This window comes from Triturus cristatus, chromosome 7 (genome assembly GCF_964204655.1).
Source record: "Triturus cristatus chromosome 7, aTriCri1.1, whole genome shotgun sequence".
In the NCBI taxonomy this organism is placed as follows: Eukaryota; Metazoa; Chordata; class Amphibia; order Caudata; family Salamandridae; genus Triturus; species Triturus cristatus.
Window position 1 is genome coordinate 777,713,076 of NC_140590.1, and position 22,002 is coordinate 777,735,077.

The 22,002-nt window shown below is 42.7% G+C and overlaps 1 protein-coding gene across 12 annotated transcripts in view; it reads left to right on the plus strand.

Annotated features, from left to right (window-relative positions):
* SLC16A3 (solute carrier family 16 member 3) overlaps positions 1-22,002 on the plus strand; it is a 160,535-nt gene that overhangs the window by 71,737 nt on the left and 66,796 nt on the right. For 7 of the 12 annotated variants that reach the window (XR_014966602.1, XR_014966604.1, XR_014966603.1 and 4 more), the window contains 3 exons: positions 10,663-10,906; positions 13,247-13,304; positions 13,393-13,445. Coding sequence is in view for 5 of the 12 variants with exons in the window: in XM_085617572.1 (XP_085473698.1) it covers positions 10,684-10,906; positions 13,247-13,304; positions 13,393-13,445 (334 nt within the window). In the remaining 7 variants the exon portion in view is untranslated. The remainder of the gene's footprint in view (positions 1-10,662; positions 10,907-13,246; positions 13,305-13,392; positions 13,446-22,002) is intronic. The other 5 variants (XR_014966608.1, XR_014966605.1, XR_014966607.1 and 2 more) reach the window with 1 other exon arrangement.

Genomic DNA, 22,002 nt, shown 5'->3' on the forward strand with positions numbered 1-22,002 from the left:
GAAGGACTGGGGGAGGGTGCAGTGGCGCCAGGGACCCACATACCCACTCAGAATCCCACTGGTACGCCACCTTCAGAGAAAGGAGGCAAGATTAGAAGGAGGGGGAAAGGCCCCGTATTCATTGCGGATAAACATCGTAGTAGTCTTAAAGTCCCCCAACAATCTATGACAGTATCTTCAAAAGTACTGGAGGTTCCAGTGGATAAAAAAAGAGGTAGCGTGGCTATTCCGATTAAATCAAACACCAAAGCCTATTCAGTTGAGAGAGACGGCAAAAGAAATATTCGTATCACCCCCTCACTGCTCTCATACTTCAGGGTGCGGCCCCAAATTCTGGACATACAACTCGGCTCTGAGGTCATCAGTGATATGGCCGGAACTTTGGAAGGACCTATGAGTGACATTAGTAAGGCCGACACCCCCCATGAGGACACACTTGGGGTGGTCAAGTCGCCGGGGGTTAGACCCACTATGGTCGTCCCAGAGGAGACTTTGACGCCCCCGCTGGTCCCTGGGGGGACTGGATCACTCACGGCACACAATGGGGGAGTTGGAGAGTCCACTAACATAATTAACAGCGATCCCTCCGGAGAAGGGGGTGAGATCAGTGGTACTTTGGAGTCACTCCTGAGCACTATGAGGGAGGAGATTAGGTGCGGCTTTGCACAGTCTAAAAGCAACCAGAATGAGATCAGGGCGGTCTGCGAGGTCCTCGAAAAGAAGGTGGACGGCCTCCGCGAAAGAACAGACCATCTGGAAATTTCGGTAGGACGCTTGGAATCTACTCTGGAGTCTGCGGAGACCAAGATCCAATCCTTGTTAAAGGAAGGTGACGTGATGAAGGAGAAAGTGGAATCCCTGGAAAATTACTCCAGTAGAAATAACCTTCGCTTACTAAAAATACCAGAAGGAAAGGAGGGTAGCGATATCAAAGCATTCATGGTGGCCCTATTAAAAAGCTCACTCAATCTTGAGGAATCGGCTGAAAGTCTCGAGGGGGATATTCAGAGGATCCATAGAGACCCTTTCCGCCTTAACCCCGGGAGAGTGAAACCAAGAAAGATCCTGGTCAACTTTCTGACTTATTCCCTTAAGGAGAAAATCCTTAATCTAGCGTTAAAAGCGAAATCAGTGACGGCCACTGGCTTCTCTTTTGAGATTCGGTCAGATTTGTCTAAAACTACCCTGGATAGACAGTGGGAACTAGGCCAAAAAATGGACAAGTTCAGAGCATTAGGGGCAACCGTTCAGATGAGATTTCCTGCATCCCTGAGGGTGATGTACAACAATAAAATGCATAATATACGATCCCCTCAGGAAGCAGAAGATTTAATAGCTTCCATCAGTCCGCAGCACCCCTGATTTAGGGCTATATACAAGAAGAAGAATCGGATAATTGCCCCAGTTTACAGGACCTGCATCACTAGAAGGAGGGATGAGTAGAGCATATTAAAACAAAAAATAATAAAATAAAATACAATACACAAGGTAGGAGGGAAAAGGAGGAAAAAAAGAAAAAAAGGAAGGAAAACTGGGATAAAATAAATAAATAAAAGGTTTGGACTTATTTCACAAGGGGCGATAAGCATGATAGCTAAGTTAAGATGGGTAGTATGGGGTGCGGTCCCCTCTCTTCATTATCGACTTTATTTCATCGCACCTCCTACTTTCCTACTTTCTTCCTACCACACTACAGCTCATGAGTTGGAGGAACGCTCCTCACTTAGTTTGTCGGGGGCTTAGGGATGGTCCTTTTTCAGACGCAACTGGCAAAACACCACGCCATGGGAGGGTTTTCCAGGGGGTGGGGGGGGGGGGGGGTAGGGGGGAGAAATTTTAAAAAGTCCTCATAAGTTTGTCTCAGCATCTTTTACAACATATACTTTAGTCTCTATAGGTTTGCAGATCGGGAGGCGAAGGAGGGATGGTCCTAGAGAACTGGGTTTAAAAGGTGGAAGGATAGGATGGACAGCAAAGGTTAATCCACTATGACTGGACTGCAGTTTATATCCTGGAATGTCAAAGGCCTGCGGGTGAGAGCTAGAAGACATAGGATTTTACAATACTTAAAAGATTCTCCCGCGCAGATAATAGTCTTACAGGAGACCCACCTATCAAAACAGGAAGTTATGGACATGTTGAAAAATTTAAAATGGGTGGATAAGTTTATTTGTACGGACCACAATGCCAATATACGGGGGATACTTATAATATTCAAAAAGCAGATCTGTGCCCAAATTATGGATCAGAAAGAGGACCTTAGTGGTAGATGGCTTTTGGTAAGAGTGCAGCTGATAGGGCTAGTTTATACCCTCGTGGGGTATTACGGCCCGAACCATGATGACCCTTCATTTCTAGATAAAATTCAGAATCACCTGATTGCATGTCATGATCCTATTGTTTGGGTGGGAGATTTTAACATCGTTTTAAATCCTAAGCTGGACAAATCTGTTAACTCAAGAGCAACAACTACACCTAAATCTAGGCAAACTCTTAGGTCTATTCTGTCTAACCTGGGGTTGGTGGATGAATGGAGGCAGAGAGAGGGTAACACTCCAGGGGTCTCTTTCCAAAATTACAAGTATAAACACAAGTCAAGAATTGATTATGCTTTCTTCAGCTATAACCTGAAGGATGACTTGGAAGACATAACATACATTCCCTCCCATCTCTCTGACCATTCTGCCATTGTTTTTACTCTGTTATACCATCAGCAGAGTAGGCAGAAATCCTGGTCATTTGATCGCACGATTCTGCTCGAAGAAGAGGAAATTTGCTTTTTTGTTGCTGAGGCATGTATGTTCTTAGACATCAATATAAATTCAGCCTCAATAGTCACTGTTTGGGAAGCATTGAAAGCTTTTCTTAGAGGCTGTATAACAAATAGAGCTTCATATAGGTGTAAAACCTATAGAGCAGCAGTTACCAATATAGAGCAGGATCTCAGGCAGATAGAATTGAAACCCGGATCACTTTCAATAGAGGACCAGGAGAAGCGGGTAGTGCTGAAGGTAAAGCTTGAAAAACCTACTCCAAGGCAGGGTGGCCAAGAGATGGGAGGCATCTAAGCATATTTCGAGTATGGAGAGGCGGCAGGGAAAATTTTGGCCTGGAAAATAAAAGCTGATCAGGCCAAGAAATACATCAAGGAGATAAAAGGGGCCGGGGAAGTCAGGGCCAGATCCAGCACCACAGAAATAGGGAGTGCCTTTCAGGAGTTTTTTCAAAATATATATAAGGAAGATATCGTTAATGACCAGTTGGCCAGGGAGGCTTGGTTAGACCAGGCCCACCTCCCCACTTTTTCGCCAGCCCAGCGGGAACATATGGAGACCAAAATAACAGAGGCCGAAGTTAGTAACACCATCAAACTACTGAAGCGAGCTAAAGCCGCAGGCCCGGACGGCATCCCTGGGGAGGTGTATAGTGCCTTGGGTTCAGTTATAGTTCCATCTTTGACTGACCTCTTTAATGCTATATTCTTAGACGGCATGGCCCCGCCAGAATCATGGAATGAGGCCACGATCGTGCTGATCCCTAAACCTGGAAAGGACCCGGCCGACTGTGGGTCCTATAGACCAATCTCACTCCTAAACAACGATTATAAGATCTTTGCGGCTATTCTTGCGGGAAGGCTGGGGAGTGAGATTGCTTCAATTATCCATCAGGACCAGAAGGGTTTTATAAGAGGGCGACAGCTAGCAGATCTTACACACGACCTGGTCGGAGCAATAGATATTGCCACCTCATATGGTCTCCCTTTGGCCACCTTTACCCTGGATGCTACCAAAGCCTTTGACAGGGTCAATTGGCCCTACTTGGCCGCGGTGCTGAGGAGATTTAATTTAGGCGATAACTTCCGTCGTGCCATCTCGCTCCCTTACAATGACCCAAAGGCCAGACTTTTGGTCAATGGAGTTCACACTGAACAAATCAAAATCACGAGGGGTACCAGACAGGGTTGTCCGCTCTCCCCCCTGCTGTTTAATATGTATATAGAGCCCTTGGCTCAAATATTGAGAGACGACAACAACATTCCCTCTTTCGAATTCGGAGGATGGGCTAGGCGGATAGGATTATATGCGGACGACATTATAGTCTATACATCGGACCCTGTGCAAGCTTTCCTCGCTATTATTAAGAGAGCTAAGGAATTCGGGCAGATTTCAGGATATGAAATCAATGAAGGGAAGACTGAGGTAATGACCTGGAACATCCAAAACCCAGACCTGGTCGTTACTCAATCTATGCGCTACCTGGGGATCAGGATTACTCAGGAGTTAGGTAAAATCGCTTATACCAACTTGGATCGGGTTTCACGAGAATGCCGGGCACTGCTAAAAGCTTGGGCCTTTCTTCCTTTGACTATTCTGGGGAAAGTCAGCTTAGTAAAAATGTCCATCCTCACCAAATACACGTTCATTTTCAATACCATCCCTCTAATGTTTGATCAAAAATAAATTCATAAGTGTCAACAAGACATAAATTCTTTCATTTGGAACTATAAAGCCACCAGACTAGCCTGGAAAAAGTTGAGGAGGAGGAGGGAGAAGGGGGGCTCACACTCCCAGACTTACAATACTATGCTTGGGCTTTTCAGTTATCGTACTCCAGGATGTTGCTGAAGGCTCCATCAAGTGCATCGATTGGAAAAATGTTTAAGGCCATGTTGAACGGGGCGGATTTGCCACCTGATGGTTTTCTATTTAAATTTGGAGACCGGAAATGTTTCAAGAAGGTGAGGTTAAAGATCTTATTATCCCTGGTCATGATGTGGAAAGCGATCAGAGAAAGGGTGGGGTTGCCTTACTACTCTCGGTTTGCCCCAATCTGGGACTCGCCGGGGCTTCCCCTGTGTCTGAGGGATAGTCTCGCAACACCTATCAGAGAGGCAGGGATAGAAAGGTGGGGTCAGCTGTTGGTAGACGAGGCCTTGGTTGGATGGGAGGAGCTACATGAGAAAGTTGGCCCAACACTTTCCAGATTTAAATACATCCAGTTAGCCAGTTGGTCCCGGGATTTGATCAGGAAAAAGGCATACTCGGGGAAGAGTAGCCTCCTGGAAGAACAGTTGGTAGAGAGACAAGTGGGGGGGAAAGAGGTAGCTTTTTGGTACTGGGTCATTTTGGAAGAAGTGGATGGGGACTTCACTTTACCCGACACACAGTGGGGAGGGCCCACAGGGATGCAGTGCGAGGATATATGGATAAGATCTTTCACTCGCCTGTATAAACTGGTTAAGCCGGCCTGGTTAAGGCGGAACCACCTGTTTACCCTCCACCGAGCTTATCTTTCCCCTCAAAGACTATCTAAATACCATCCTGGAAAAGCATGTAATAAGTGTAATCTTCCTGCTGCCTCCGATCTTCACATGTTCATGGAATGTCCATTTATCAGCACCTTTTGGGAGGAAGTTAAGATCACTTTGGACTCTATCCTTAAGAAGAATATTCCTATTACTCTGCCGTTAATCATTTTTGGGGTAGACGATAACACCTCTGGCCAGGCAACGAGCTTTTTGTTTTATGCAATTCTGCTGGCTAGACGGCAGATTTGTAAATTCTGGGTAGACCAGAAGGCCCCATCACACGCTGGCTCGCTAGAGTCCCTATATGACACATCAAAGATGGATATGGCCAGAGCTTGTCAGCAACGCAACCTCTCCTTTTGGAACTTGTTGGTCCAGTGAATTTAACTAGCTCCGTTGAGCTTCCGGGGTTTTTTTTTTTCCCCCCGGGTCCAATGATTATGCCATCATACTCCAGGCGCCTTGGCGGTCTCCTTCAAATGGCCTTCCAAGCTCAAGATGGAGCTTCAAGGGGTTGTGAGCCCTAGCACACTCTTCTCCCCTCTCCCCAACAACTTTATTCTCGAACGTCTCTCGCCAATCTACACTCCACTGATGTCTTGGTATGGCTTGGAACAGTTCTTAGTTCCAGACGACATCTAAGGGGAGTGGCGTTTCCCTTGGAGATTGTGGGGCAGGCAAATGAGGACAAAAAAAAAGAAGAAAAAAAAAAGATACCAAAGGTCGGCATAAATTGTAAAAGGCCAGGTTCTGACATTGAATAGTCATGCTGCAGATAATATTTAAGCAAATGCAAACTTTCAAGGAATAAGTGCTGTACTGTTTTAGATTACATCACAGAGAATGGCACTGCATTATATATACATACACATATCTGCAAATAACTGTGGGTTAGCAAGCACTCTGACAATGATCTGAATAATAACAGAAGTCCAATTGGTCGCACACTGCTCTACCTACCAGCGTGTTACCCCAAAGAATTGTGGTCCCTGAAGTCAGCGTCAGCGGGTACGCCTCTGTCCAAGTCATGAGTGCAAGTAAGTGTAGCGTTAGCCATCCCTGGACACGTGTTTCGAGGTAGTTGCCTCTCGTCAGCAGGGAGTAGGTGAGTGTGTAGGGTTGCTGTGTAGGCTGCTAAAATAAGTGTTCTCAGGTAAAGTACCTCTCGTAGCGCGCAGGTGCGTAACCATGAGCTCGTCAGCTCCACCGGCTCAAGGAGCCTGAATATTAACAGAAGTCCAAATGATCTGAATAATTTACACGACTCCTCCTATTCATAAAACTGGGTTCGTGGGGATGGTTGATATTAATTTAGAGTAAGAATGGACATCGGAATTAAGGCAATATTTTCAAATTATTCTTTAAATCGATTCCTTGGATGCATTTACTACGGTTATTCAGCCAATTAAGAGCATAGAAGATTGCTTATCCCTTTTTGTGAACCTGGTGTGTACAACCAATTGGCAAAGAAAAATGTACCCACTGATCTACATCAGAGTTCCATCATTCTATCCTTGAGTTTATAGAGAGTGTTCACAGTTTATATCTAATATGAAGAAACCAAAGAAACGAACTGGAGGACCACTGCACTAGAAAATATGGTTTATCTAAATTATTGCCAACAACGCTATAGGGTTTTAGTTGCCTAAATAAGGAAATTAAACATTCACAGTGGAGATAAATGCCAAGAGTTACAATAGAAAATGAAAAAAAGAGTGGGCAGTTGATTTAGTGATATCAGAGTGCAAATTGGAGAAGTATTCGAGCCAGTTTGCACTTTATCTACATCTTTTGATACAACCTCAAGAAACTGAACTCCAGCCACTCCCTTGTTTCCTTGTGCAATGAAAAAGTGACTGGTTAAACAAAGTCTTCAACAGTAAATCCATCAGATTGTTCATTAAACAGACTATCAGGTGTTGGACAGCCTGTTTAATGCTCCTCTCTATTGCAATCTATTTGTCTGGAGCTATCCAGCCTCCTGGAAGTGTACTATCATTTTTTCTTTATATAAGTAAAGGGACATAGAAAACCGAGATCCCTGATAAAATATTTCCAAGGTTAGTTTGGCAAAACCTACAGGGTAAAAGCAACCAACCTACTCAGAGAGGAACAAACAGGAATTACAAGCGGTATTACATTATTGATCAATGTATGCTTCTATCCAGGTTCACAAGGGATGGAATAAAAAGTGACTAACACAGTATCCTTTTAGGCACTGCAGATTTCAAAATTCCTTTTCAACTGATATTATAGATTAAATTGTTTATTTGGCAACTTGATAAGGCAGGGTTCAAATTAATAATGAAGTTACAGATCTGAAAATTGTGGAAGATCAAAATACAAGTGACGGATTCTTGAGTCACAAAGTTGACATTTAGTGAGGATTATGGCCAGGGTGAGTTAACACAGCACTTACTTTTAAACTGTATTTGAGTAATTTGCCTGACTAGCTATCGTTGGTAGACTCTTCCCTCCCTAGAATCAAAGATCGCCACACTGAGATCTACTTATGTGCAGATATGTGGAGAACTAAAGTTGCACCAAAGTGGTAAGCTAGAGACATATGCCCAAACTTGATATTCAAAGGCTAATAAGCTACTTGTTAGACAGTCCAAGACAAACCTATAATTAGGATCTGCTTTCAAAAAAAGACTATCTACATGGTATTTTGATTTTGAAGGTTTATCATCAGTACATTTGAAGTTGTTACTGAGGACTAAGGGCCTCATGTAGGTGGCATACACTTTACCGATTCTAAAATACCGAATCATACCGAATCGGTATTTAAGAATCGGTAAAGTGTATGTAGGTTAAAAATCGGTAAATGTTACCGAATCGGAGTGAGTCGGTAATTACCGAATACCGATTCGGTAATGAGGCATACCTTCCCATTGATGGGAAGGTATGCCTCATTACCGAATCGGTAAATACCGATTCGGTAATGGGGGAGCACAAGCAAGGGTGGCAGGGTGTCACATTGACACCCTGTTGCACCCCTGAGGGCATGTATGTCTGCCACATTGCACACTCCTAAGCGCTATCACATGCTTTCACACATCCATACTTCATTTACCACCAACTATTAGTTGGTGGTAAATACCGACTCCAAACAACACACACACACTCCCCCTACATCTCATTTCTGTATTCGGAATTTACCGAATCGGTAAAATTACCGATTCGGTAATTTTACCGATTCGGTAAATTACCGAATACAGAAATGAGCCCCCTACATGTCACAAGCCTAAATACCGGTCGGTAACGGTATAATTACCGAAAATCGGCCGTTACCGACCGGTATTCGGCTACGTACATGAGGCCCTAAGTGTCTGGTACCATGGTAATAAATTTCAGGTAAAAGAAGGTTAGAAAGATTATATGGTTTATTAAGATTTAAATTGAATTTCAGAGGCGGAAAATGCAGCCATTTATGAAGGTCTTCAAGCTAAGAGTCCCCTCTAATTTGTCTAGGGACAGACTTATTGGCTGAAAAGTATAAGCAAGTGAATCTATAAAGAATGTGATATAATTATCTTACTCTCAAACATTACTCGCTCCCTTTTTTATTTTTACCAGTGAGTAATGAGGAGGAGGAAACTGACCTTTGTTGAATGCTGTAAGACAAGAATGAAGAAGAACTTAGAAACAGCTAGCTTATTTTAAATTCAAGAATTGTTATGATGGTGCATGACTATGTTGGTGGAATGGTATTGGAATAATTAATATATCAGTTTCTCGTTTTTGTGGCTCCCTCTATACTAAGACAACAGAGGGCAATATGTATGAACTGTATGCCTTGTTCCTTTATTACACAAATTGTTATAAATCTAGCACTAATTTGATTACAAACTGTTAATGACATGTAAAGATGGTCCTTTGATTGAACTTTCCCAGAGAACTTACATTTTAATGTTATTTAAATAATACAAGAAATGTCTACATGAAGTATACTGTTGTATGTAATGGGCATACAATTGCAATATTTTTATAAAAGCATTTTTATAAGGTTGATATACAATGAAACCATTTCATTTTGATTATTGCCTTGTCCATTCTACTTCTTTTTTCCTTATCGCCCCCTCTTTTCTCACTCTGAACCTCTTTCCATTTTCCACCGCTCCCATACCCTTCTACCTCTCTGCTCTCTTTCTTGCACCTCTCTCTATTCATGTCCTTTCTTACCCTACTTTCTCCCACCACTCACTCCCCTTTACTCATATCCCCCTGCTCTTCTCTATCCTCCCCTTTCTAGTCTCCCTCCCTCCTGCCAACAGCTCCCCATCTTCCATGTGTGCCAAAGTCACCATGATGAGGGGAAAGTGGGCATCACAGTGATGGCGTCACCTCCTACTCCTTTAGTCCAAATACCTGAGCAGGAGGGACTCTCTTAGTAGGGAGAAAAGCAGTTCTGACATGCAATTCTATTCATGCCCCAGGTGACTGCTACTTAAGATCCAATCTAATATTTTCTTACAAAAATGACCACACTTTAACTTATTGAGGTCCTCATTTTGTGTGGTCTGGTAAATGAATTGGATTTTTCTCACTCCAGTTAAGAGACCGGAGATACTGGTAACTCAGGGAACAGGGGAAACTAACCCACGACAAATTCGACCCTGAGGGTCCTCTAATAAATGAGGAGTTACTGATGGAATTGATCATTCCTGGTCTGAGTCCAATGGTCATTTTTTATTTTCCCTAAACTTTCACACAGTGATCTCAGCTCTTTTCAGCAACCAAAATCTCCAGGTAAACCTAAGGAGCTGTGCAGTAGTTTTGCCATGACTCTCACAATTCCAATGGGGCGCAGCTAGCTGCCTTTACCGGGCCCCTCAGAATACTCAGGTCACCGAAAATAAAGGACCAAATAAAGCCCAACCAATACGTTTTAACAGAAAGCTTGTGTTGGCGCAGCATCTCATTATCACGGGACTTCACAATCTGGCATGGTGAGTCAAGCTAAGGCATCAATAGTGCATTCCCAAAAATGTGTGACTATACAAATCTAAAATGTTTGCTTTAGCAACGATTCTTTCCTCTTTGTACCGAATTGTCTTCCCTCTACTCTAATTTTAACTTATTACCCTATCTCCCGATTTCCATTCCACTCCCTTTAATTTAATTCCCCTAAAATCCTCTAGTTGTTCCTTCCCATACCACAATTCTTGGTAATTTTATAATATTTCATACTAGTACTATAAATTGCAATAGCCCAACACCAAGGTGAAATGGGGGGGATGCACAAACAGATTGTTTTGGGCCATATTCGTCTATTATCAACTGACTTGTAATATCTCCCCGCTCTCTCTTTCTCCCCTCCCCGTTTTTCTCTTTCTTTGTCTCTGTTTCAGTGAGCCAAGCCTGGTGGTACCATGGGAGCGGTGGTGGTGGATGACGGTGCTCCTGCCGTGAAAGCCCCTGATGGAGGTTGGGGATGGGCTATCCTCTTTGGAGGATTTGTCATTACTGGATTTTCCTATGCCTTCCCAAAAGCCGTCAGTGTCTTCTTCAAAGAGCTTATTCGGGAGTTCGGTGTTGGATACAGCGACACAGCCTGGATCTCCTCCATTCTGTTGGCAATGCTTTATGGAACAGGTCTGTCTAGCAAAGAATGGGTTAACATAAAGCCCAAATTCTGTAAATCCATTCTTAGAATACAGAAACCATTCAGCCATGCGAACTTGTTGAGAACACTGGCTCAATAGCAATTGGATATTAAGCTCGCTAAATGTAACACATTACCATTGGATACCCACAGAAATAAAACCTCGCTGGAATCTAAGCAATCAGTGTGGACACTATGTTAAAGCTGGGACAAATACATTAAATATTGTTGTTTTAAAAACGAAAAGCCCTCACCCACCCTTGGGTGGCATGTTTCATCATCGGACCCCTGCTGGCCCTGGTATTGGGGATGCTGTTGCGAGCTACTACCCTTATATAGGGAGCTCGCGAGGGGTTTTCAAGGTTGGTAGCGGAACAGGTGCTATGATGAGCATATGTGTGTGTTAGATGAAGGGCTAAAGTGCAGAGGGGAATGGGTATAGGTTAAAACTACCTATTGGTGGAGAAAGACATTTTTTTAGATCCTCAATGGTAGAAATAAAGTGTAGTGGGGATTAGTTCGACCCACATTGAGAGGCCACAATGTTTCTGTCAAACTGGTACCCTCATCTGAGGTGAATAGGCTTTCTTCAGGATCGTCCACCCTCTGTGCTATCTAGGTGAATCAAACAAATACCATGCAAAAATTAGAAATTAAGACTTTACAACCCGTGGTCTAGGGCTGAACTGGTAGATCCACAGGGTTAGTAACTTGTAATGGGAGGCAGAGTAAGAAAAACACAAACCTTGAACCATATATTATTTACCCAAACCCTAAACCACAATCCCTGCCCTACACCCATAACACTATATCCCAAGCACTTAATCCATACTCCAGCCTTACTATATACATTTAACCCTTCTTCTTCCCCATACCCTTAACCTCTATACCCTATACCATTAACCCCCAACCTTAAACACTGCCTCCCTTTCACACTGTCCTTACTTCAATACATTTTTTGAACCTTTTTTTAATTATTGATATTTTAGAATTAACTGTTTGGAAGAGTTATTTACCACTGGACACAAAACCTAGAGTTTTGGTGAGCAAACTCCAGGTGCAGAGTCTTTCCTTTGCGCGCATCCTTTAGCACTTTCTCCAGCCTCCTGGCCTAATCCGGCACCTGGTTTTCCAGCTCCACAGAGTAAAGTGGATAGTCTTCAGCTGTGATCATTGGGCACTAGTCAAAGTGTATGTCTTTGGTCAGATCTCCTATAGTCCTGCTGGGCATTGCCTCTGACTGACCTTTCCCCACGTGCCCCCAGGCAACCTTCAAAAACCATTCCCTGTGTCTGCTACTTTCCCCCCAGAACTGCAGAGCACAGGGTGAGCTGGCCATAGTCTTCCAGTCATACATGAGTCATGTCCCATGCCGCACACATCGCGCTGCACACACAAGATGTGGAGGAAGGACATAGCTATGGATAAAAGCTGGTTGCCCCTGAACCATACCCATCTGCTACCATCCGCATAGCATGAAATAATGTAAATTGTGGAAGCAACAGTAATTCCCTTACCTCATTCTCCTAGTTGCTGAGGTAAAGACAACCCTACTGTAAGCCTCCCTGCCGGATCACAACTCATTCATGTGAACCAACAGGTACCCTCAAATCCACAGGGTCCCTGCCATGCTGGGCACATATCGATACTTGTACTACAGTGCAGCTCCAATATGAAGACTTGAGCACACACAAGTCTACGGGTCACCTGACAGCCTCCATGTTAACAATACTAATTGCAAGGCTTTCATGGACAGGGTTGTGCTCAGATCCTCATGAAGATTCAACAAAAAAATGCCAGTACTGCACTATGATTAACTCGTTTTTTATGATTGAGTAGCAATCCTCAATTCAAGACCAATCTTATAGTCTGACTTCTTTTGAAAAAATCCTTTTATTTTAATTTTTAGTCATATAATTATTTGGATTATTCAATTTCTTTAAACAAAAATTGAGATGACAACAAAAATAGAGACTTGAACAAAATATATACAACAACGTATAATATGTACAAAGACATGGGAAATGTCACAACTTTCATATAATGTGATATTCAGTAGACATATTCAACATTTAAAAGACAACATTAAGTGCACTTAGGGACATAAACAGCAAAACCTAACAAATTGACGAAACATTGACAAATATTCCTGTTCATGGACAAGAGAAAACGCCCTGTGTTGATTAAAGTTTTTTTGAAAACAGGTGCGGATTCACAATCAGACGCGCAGCGTGCTTATATGCTCCCAACTCCGAGCCAATTTCACTCACGAAGTCGCCAGTGCTTGCCCCTGTTTTGCCGAGGCAAATAAAGGTTTTTCTTCCTTCTAGAATCGACTGATTTAATCGACAAGAAGGAACTGATCACGCGGACACACCGCATCTACATGTGAGTGCCCTGATTTACTCAAGTCACCTTTTTCCTTTCTATTCGGTACTCCAACCTTATTAAGTCCATTGAATCCTTAATATTACAGATCCATTCCAAATAACTACATTGGGAGAACGACTGCTGAATCACATGACAAAGGTATGATCTGAGAGTTTGCTTGATAGATTGAAGTTGAGTGTTCTGAGTATGACTGACAGAATGTTTTTATTATTCCTTTTATAGATTGAATCTTCACGGTCCTGATGAGAATCCCTGTTACTTAGGGGATTCGAAACGCGTCGACCCCTGTTCCCTTTATCTCCGTCCTTTCAAATAGACCAATCTCCCCAGGATTACAAACTTAAAAATCAGATTATTGGATGGTCTATTACATGATAATTAAGAACAAATAAATTCTTTATTAATCACCAGAATCCGCACCTGTTTTCAAAAAAACTTTAATCAACACAGGGCGTTTTCTCTTGTCCATGAACAGGAATATTTGTCAATGTTTCGTCAATTTGTTAGGTTTTGCTGTTTATGTCCCTAAGTGCACTTAATGTTGTCTTTTAAATGTTGAATATGTCTACTGAATATCACATTATATGAAAGTTGTGACATTTCCCATGTCTTTGTACATATTATACGTTGTTGTATATATTTTGTTCAAGTCTCTATTTTTGTTGTCATCTCAATTTTTGTTTAAAGAAATTGAATAATCCAAATAATTATATGACTAAAAATTAAAATAAAAGGATTTTTTCAAAAGAAGTCAGACTATAAGATTGGTCTTGAATTGAGGATTGCTACTCAATCATAAAAAACGAGTTAATCATAGTGCAGTACTGGCATTTTTTTGTTGAATCTTATATTGGCGCAGCCTTACTGCGTTGGAGCCAGAACCCTCATTGTTGTCAGATCCTCATGAAGGCATTTACTAAAAAATAAAAAAGCACAAGAGCCAGTGATGTTGCAGAAGTATATTTTATAAAGAACAAATCAACAAATATCTTTAACAATGTGCCTGTACACTTTTCACGGAGTTGAATTTAGTTTAGTTCAAGATTTGATGAAGTGCACGGTCACCTGAAGGTCTTCTGGTGCGAGCAATAGGCAGAGGTCAAATGATAGAAGCAGCCACTCACCGAAGAGCAGAGTCTTAGGGGTTATTAGATGTTAGTTGAAAATCTTTGGGGAGATTAGATTCACAGTAGTTGCCATAACACACATCTGTCTGCTGGTAGAGCAGGTGACCAGTGTCTCCAGGACCCACCTTAATCTGAGCAGCACCAAACTTGTTGCAGCACAAACAAGATGGTACGCGGATGCAATACACGTTATTCCTCTCCTAGGCCACAGCGACCATTGTTGCTTTAACCTAACCCCTGGCAAAAGGGCTGAGCCTGTTTCACACCAGTGCTTCCTGTCTACCCCCTGAATCTCTAGTGGGAGGCAGGACTAGGGATTGCCCAGATACAGTCACACTGTCAGGGCCAGGAGCACTCATACAAGTGTCATGCTCACTTCCCTATCAGTGCTTCTAGGCATGTCCAGGAAGAAGAAACAGAGAGGAGGAGAAGATAGTTTTCTACATGCAGAGTACACTTATGGGCGCCCAGGAGAACTTAACCTTTCACCCTTAACTTCGCAAAATATTAAGCAGTGGTCCTAATGACTCGTGAAAAATGTTGGCCACCTCTTGTTTTCACACCGCTTTGCCATTGCTGTTGTAGTTCAAACATTATGCACTTCTAAAGTCACCATCAGAAAGAGCAAGGACAGTAACACAAGTACCTTTAGACATCAATGTTCACACAGACCGGCACAATTAGACATTCATGTACACAGGCATGCTGTCATCCATGCACACAAAACAACAAATATGCTGGCCCCAATGCAAACACAAACATACAGTCAGGCAGCACACATGCATGCCCAGAGAGGGTGGGCTCACAGACAGTAGGGCAGGTAGGAGAGAGTAGTGGACGTATAGATGCAGGGTTCATAGCCACTTAATCTTCAGACCCTCTGCAAAATTAATTGAATTTAAGATGGAGTAAGTAAAGAAGTGCCATAATGCCTATTTAATAATAGACCTTTCTTTAGAGAAATCACTTCTACAAGATGATAGAAGGCTTTAGTCCAAATCCATGCCTCTGCTCCAGCGGAAAAGGAAAATTTACATATCCTCCCTGCGTCAGAGACCCGTCATCACCCTTACTCATTCGCGCACGCTTTCATTGGTGGGGCCCATAACACCAACACTCATACATCTCATTGAATCTGCACACCGGAGGAAAGGAGGCGGTGGACAATGTGGGGGGGTTCCTTACTCATTCGCGCACGCTTTCATTGGTGGGGCCCATAACACCAACACTCATACATCTCATTGAATCTGCACACCGGAGGAAAGGAGGCGGTGGACAATGTGGGGGGGTGCCTTATTACCTAAAGGAAGGAAATATTTACATTATATAAATTCGATACATCTGCACCTATAGTATCCTAACCTTAACATCAAGGCACTCCACCACTTGGTCGATGGACCAATTAGTTGGACTGGTTGATGGTGATTTAAAAACAGCTAAAACACATTAAAGCTTCGGAACCTTTGATGAATTAATAGCTCATTAAAAGAATCACAAACTCATTCTTGTTAATCAATGTTTAGTTTATCTAATTAATTCTCTCTCGTTGGCATAGTTAGCATTTTAATCAGATCAGTTTCAATGAATAATTTGGCACAAATTTGCATGACAATTATATTTACCTAAATCTTGACACCGGTGACCATTTCCCGAAAAACCCATCAGCCCTACACGAATCAATAATTCCTTCTGGTAAAATCATTCAGTCAAACGCAGGTTAAGACCCAAAGTTCAGGAAGAGTTCCTTCGCTCGGCACAATACAGTTCCAACGATATCCCAAGGACCAGGTAATCGTGTCAGCAACTCGATCCTCCTCACTAGCAGTCACCAATGGAAATTCGGGACGCACTTCTACTTCCCTCTTCTAAAATCCCCTATATAGTAAATTCTAGGATAATGTGCAACATTTTCTAAGAACAGGAGGGTCCTGATTGGCTAGGCCCCTAAAATTTGAAATATTGGACTCTGTTCCCAGGGTTTTCTTGGTTCTCAGGGAATAGAATATGTCATCCTTTAGTTTGTACGGTTCTCATGTAAAAAGTTCTGAAGTATCAACATGTAGACCTCTGGATACAGGTCCCCATTGTCTTTTCTGTCATTCACATTAGCTGAGTTCTGGCAATCCTCCACGTTCCTATCCTTGACAAGGAACACGGTGCCCACATTGGAGGTCGCCTGGAGATCTTCAGAGCCATCCGAGTCTGCGCAGTAGACCTCGCGCTCACATGACGGTGGCTACTTCCAAACTCCATTTTGAATACTGCGGCCTAGTAGGCCCGAATGCCAACTTAAGCAAAACAAACATAAAAAGTAATTAATACACGAAAATGAAGATTCTAATGTTAAACCCACACTAATCCCAATGTATATTAGTATTTTCCCAATTTATAGCAACATTTAAAGCGATAATACTCACCATTCCGCAATACCAGGAGCACAAATCATTACCAAAGCAACATAAATCATGCAATTTACTATACCAACACATCCAACGATTAATATGCGTACCACAGTTAATTAATAGAGTTATCAGCCATGCAATCAGCATTTTAGTCCCACATGTATCTTGTGTTTATCAAGGTGTAAAATTGATTAGTAGTAACACTCCAAACAATTAATACAGGTTAGTATTTAGAATGATTATGTAATTAATATTTTCATGCAAAATAGAGAAGGTATACAACATTTTGATTTACCTGCTCCATCACCTCCTTTCTTCCATAGAAAGCAATACCGTTTTTCTGCATGCTCATCCCTTCCTTGTCCCCTTTGGTTAATTCATACGTGAGCAGCACTGCAATGGAGTACCTTGTCCTCTCTAGTACGAATAGATGATGCACGTCACATTTCCGGATTGCCGGATCGGATGTATGCCGAACACTCTACCCAGAGCTAACATTTCCCTTTATAAATCATTGCTGTGAACAGTGTTGATTCAGATGAAGCAAACACAGACCATAACTCACTGATGTGTTAAGTAACTGCTCAGAACCAATTAAAATGTGTTCTGCATGCATGGAGCAACAGGGTGATTCCACTGTCTCTGCGGTCTGCAATCATTAAATTAACAAGGGTTTTTTTCAATTTAAATTTAAGATTTGCGTTTCTGAAAATTACTACATGAATTATACTTTTCCAGCTTTCAAAAGAGTGCAGTGCCTTTGACATTTTGCAACAAAGTACAAGCAAGAGAGTAAGAGCTGCCGTTTCCTTTGACATTCTCTCTCCCTGCTCGGCTGTCAGACGGTCGTAGTATGGAACATGGAGTCCTGAATCTTGATATCATTACAACACTTTCGAAGGACAGAGTAAAGTAGGCCTAAAGCTGCCAAACTGGCAGGATGCCAAGCACTGCTCAGGGCTGTGGATGCAGACAGGTGTTGCAGCAAATGCTTGCCTTCTAAATGATTTCTAAGAAGAACCTTATTTCAACTGGCACCACCGCCTCCAACAAAATGACACGCAACATTAACACCGTGAAAGAGCTATGAGTCCTATGGACAAAGCTTTTTTGGAGGTCGCAAAATGTACAAAAGGCAAAGTGTGGTAACTTGTTACCGAAGTGCTATTTGGCTTTGTGAATCGTTAATGGGAAGGGGCCTGTTTAGGGCGTCCCCTCCAAATATCGGTTTGCAGTGGTATGTATTCATGTTTTGCGACCGAATTCTGACTTGGGTCACCTTGGCAGGATAGAGGAACCTCTGCCCTACAGAAGATAAAAGAATAGACATCTGTAATAGTTTCTCAATGCAAAGGTCAGGCCATGTTAAGGGGGAGTGCTTCATCCAATCCCAAAGAAAAGTAATATGAGTCTTGGACTAATACTGATGTCTGATGTCTGATGTCTGGCAGTATAGGAGGCCGAGGGGAGCTCGTGGCAGTAGAGTAGGCTGAGTGACAGTACAAGTCACTGAGGCCCTCCATTTGACAGCTGCAACCCTACCCCTTAATCCATCTCCCCACAGGTACATAGCTAACAATAGTGCAAAAGGTGCAGTGACACCAAAGCCTTGGGGTGGAGGGGGGCCACTGCACTCAAATTATAGTTGTCTTTTTACAAGCCAACAACAGATTCCAGCCATATTTTTCTTGCTTGCATACGGGTCACTGTAGCTCCTCCTGAGGCGTCATCCAGAGAACGCACACCTAGAAAATCTGCCAATATAATTAAGGGTTCTGTCTTGTAGACCGCTCTTTTAATAGTCACAGCCCTACCCCATAGCTCCTGGCACTACCCTTTAACCCCTATCACTAATCACAAACTTTAGTAGTAAGTGCCTGCACTTTTTCATTCCACTCTACAGCACTGGTTGAAAGAGGCGATAGAGAGACAAGATGTGCATTGGAGCAGGCACAGGATCGGTGAGTGAGCGGGCAAAAGGGATCTGTGAAGAACCAGACAGGATTTTTGAGGGAGAGAAAGAATTCACAGGGCCTGCAAAGCCGTAGAAACACTGAATGCAAGAAGCAGCAGTGACACAGGTTCCAAGAGGGAATATGGGGCGGGCACCGGGCAATCCCCTGGTGGGGCCGTTTTTGTTACAGGGCCGTTTTTCCCTGCCCTGGCACAGAGCTCGGCGGCACCCTCAAACCGGCCGAGCACTTTGCCAGGGCCGGTTTTGGTTCCCAGTCCGGCCCTGGTAAGAGCAAGCTCTAGACCCTTTAGTTTCTGTGCAAGCATAAGTGCACAAGTTAAGTCCAGGCGAGTGTAAGCCCAAGATTCACCAGTATCTGTGTGAGTGTAAGGCCCCCCATACATCAGTTTCTGAGCGATTTGAGGTCAAAGATGTATCTGTTTCTGGCTAAGTGTAAATACAGGAGCCCCACAGCATGAGTGAGTCTTAATTATTTAAGGGTGAGTGTAACTTACAGACATATTAATATACAGCAGAGCATAAGAGAAGGACGCAATAGTTTCTTTGGCAAGTGCAAGTCCATGATCCATCCTTTTCCCGATGAGTATACCTCCAGGGCCCATCTGTTTTATGGGTGGACTGACATCCAGATCCACCATGATAAAACGGATTGCAGGTCCATGATGCATCTTTTTAAGAGTGAAGGTAAATTCCGGGCCCATAGATTTCTAGGTGACTGTTAGTCGAGGGACCACCAGTTTGGAAAATCCAGAGTGGACCGGTTTCTGGTGGTGCAGGGCCAACACTAATCAGTTATTGAGTAAGTATAGGTCTAGGGCTCCTCATTCTTCCCTAGGGAGTCCAAGTCCTGAACCTATCAGGTTTCAGAGAAGGAGTGGGTCCTCATTTGCCAGTTTAGGAAGAAGTTTAAATAATCTAGTTCTTATCAGTATATGGGTGTGTGTTTAAGTCGAGGAACCATCAGTTTTTGAGTGAAAGTGGGTCCAGCACCCATAAATTTAGGGGTGAGTGTAAGTCCAGGATCCATTGGATTGTGGGTGGCTGGACCTCCAGAACCCATAAGTTTTTTCTGTAGATTAACATCTATAATCTGAGTTAAGTGGAGGAGTGAAAGTCCATGTTCCATCAATATTAAACTGAAGAAAAGTCCAGTTTGTGAGTGAGTATAAATACAAGCTTGATCGGTTTATCATGGTGCAAGTCCAAGACTCATCATTTTCGGAATGAATTTAAGGTTTCATCAGTTTTCAAGCAAGTTTAAGTCAAGGATCCATAATTTTTGGACAAGCCTAAATCTGAAACCCAATAATTTCCAGGTAAGTGTATGTTATCAATCTCTTAGTGTGTAGATGAGTTGAAGCCCAGGCCCTCCAGCTGCATATTTTAGGGTGTTCAGTGGAAAATGACTCAGGGACAAGGGGTATGTTTGTCAGCCTACAAAAAGATGATGGGTAACAAAGAGACATGGTTCTTTATAATACGAGTAGGAAGTGCAGAGGATAGCATGAGTAATGCAAAAAATATGTCAGAATGAAAGTCTGGAGCATACATTTGAAGGGGTGAGAACGATAGAAAACCTAGATTCCAGTCACTCTGCCAGATTAAATGGTGAAAAATGGGCATAAACAAACACCACTGGTCAGGGGGCGTAGAGGAATGAGATGAAATGGATCTTCGTGGATTGCACCCTCCTAATCACCGTCTATTCGAACAAAAGTAATGCAGACTGAGTAAAAAATTTTGCCCAAGGAAATTATCAGTAGTATATGGGCCACCTGATCTATGTTGAAGGTGTGGATACTTAAAAAACATGTTAAATTAGCCCTCACACACTAACCTAGTGTCATGCTTCATCATAGGGCTCCCTCATTCGACAGGAATGACAAATGAGCTCTCTATGGTATAGGGAGTACTTTTAGTTAGAACAGTGATGGTATGGGGATCTTAAAGGTTGGACTAAAAACCTCCAAGAGTTTTTCAAGGCACTACTTTATTTGTAGGGAACCCTGGAGATGGTTAAAGTCAGAATTGCAATGTATAAGCGTAATTCCTCTTGATTCAATAGGTCAAAGTGCATCAGCTAAAGAGTAACCATAGCTAGCGTACTGAGTGGGCCATATACTGTAAAAATTATCAAAGAAGTGTAAAGAATTGTCAAAACATTACTCAGTTATTCAGTAACTTAGTGTTCTGTCTGCTTGATCCTGGTAAGATGGAACTAACCCTGTTGGCAATTCAATGGCGGGTTCCTAGAAGGGTACAATAGATGTGCACACTATATTGTGAGAGACCCCTACAGTGTACCTATAATCTCTAAAGTGTATCAGTATGGTCATGACTTTGTGTCATGTTTGTTCATTACTAAAAAGTGTTGTTGCGCCTTGGCTGAGAGTGAGCGGAAGGTAACAAGAAGGGTGTGATACATGTATGCACCGTTTTAGGAAGAACATTTAAGTGTGGTAGGTGGAAATAACATGTGCATCCCGCCTGTAGCCATGGGATGTCATCATTAAGACCTGTAATGTGTGTCTTAAGGTGGTATGCCCATCTCTGTTGTTTATTTAACAATCTTTGTTGGGTATTCTGTTGGGTGTGACCCGCCTTCCACAAAATCATCCATTTGAGATCATTCCCTGTATGTTGTTTCTGCAGGAAATGCCTCAGCATTTATGTACTTCTATACTCATTTATGCGACTACAGATTTTTCAGTTGGCCATCCTTAAGTAGTTTAAGTTGCAGGGGCATCTAATCATGTGAATTACATTCTCCCTATTACAATTGGTGAATATCCTTAGCAGCGACGGTTTCCCAGTACCGAGATGTACTTCTTTGTTCGTGCTGTTAAGAGGACATGCTGAACATCTCCTGCACGGGTGGGGATTGACCACGGGTGACAATTCCCAAGATATACTTGTGCTATACGGGGGATTTTCCTTCTGCTTTGAATGTACCAACAGGTGCGTAATATTGCAGTTGTGCTTGAATGAGAGCAAGGGTTGTTCTAATCCATTGTCTGTACTATTTAATATTCTCCAGTGGTTGGAGATGATCTTATTGACTTAGTTCAATGGTGGGAAAACATGCCCCACATGTGCCTCTGCAGTGATACGCTAACACATGCATTGAGTAATTCTACTTTTATGCTAATACACATGCATTGAGTAATTCTAGTTTTATGCTAATACACATG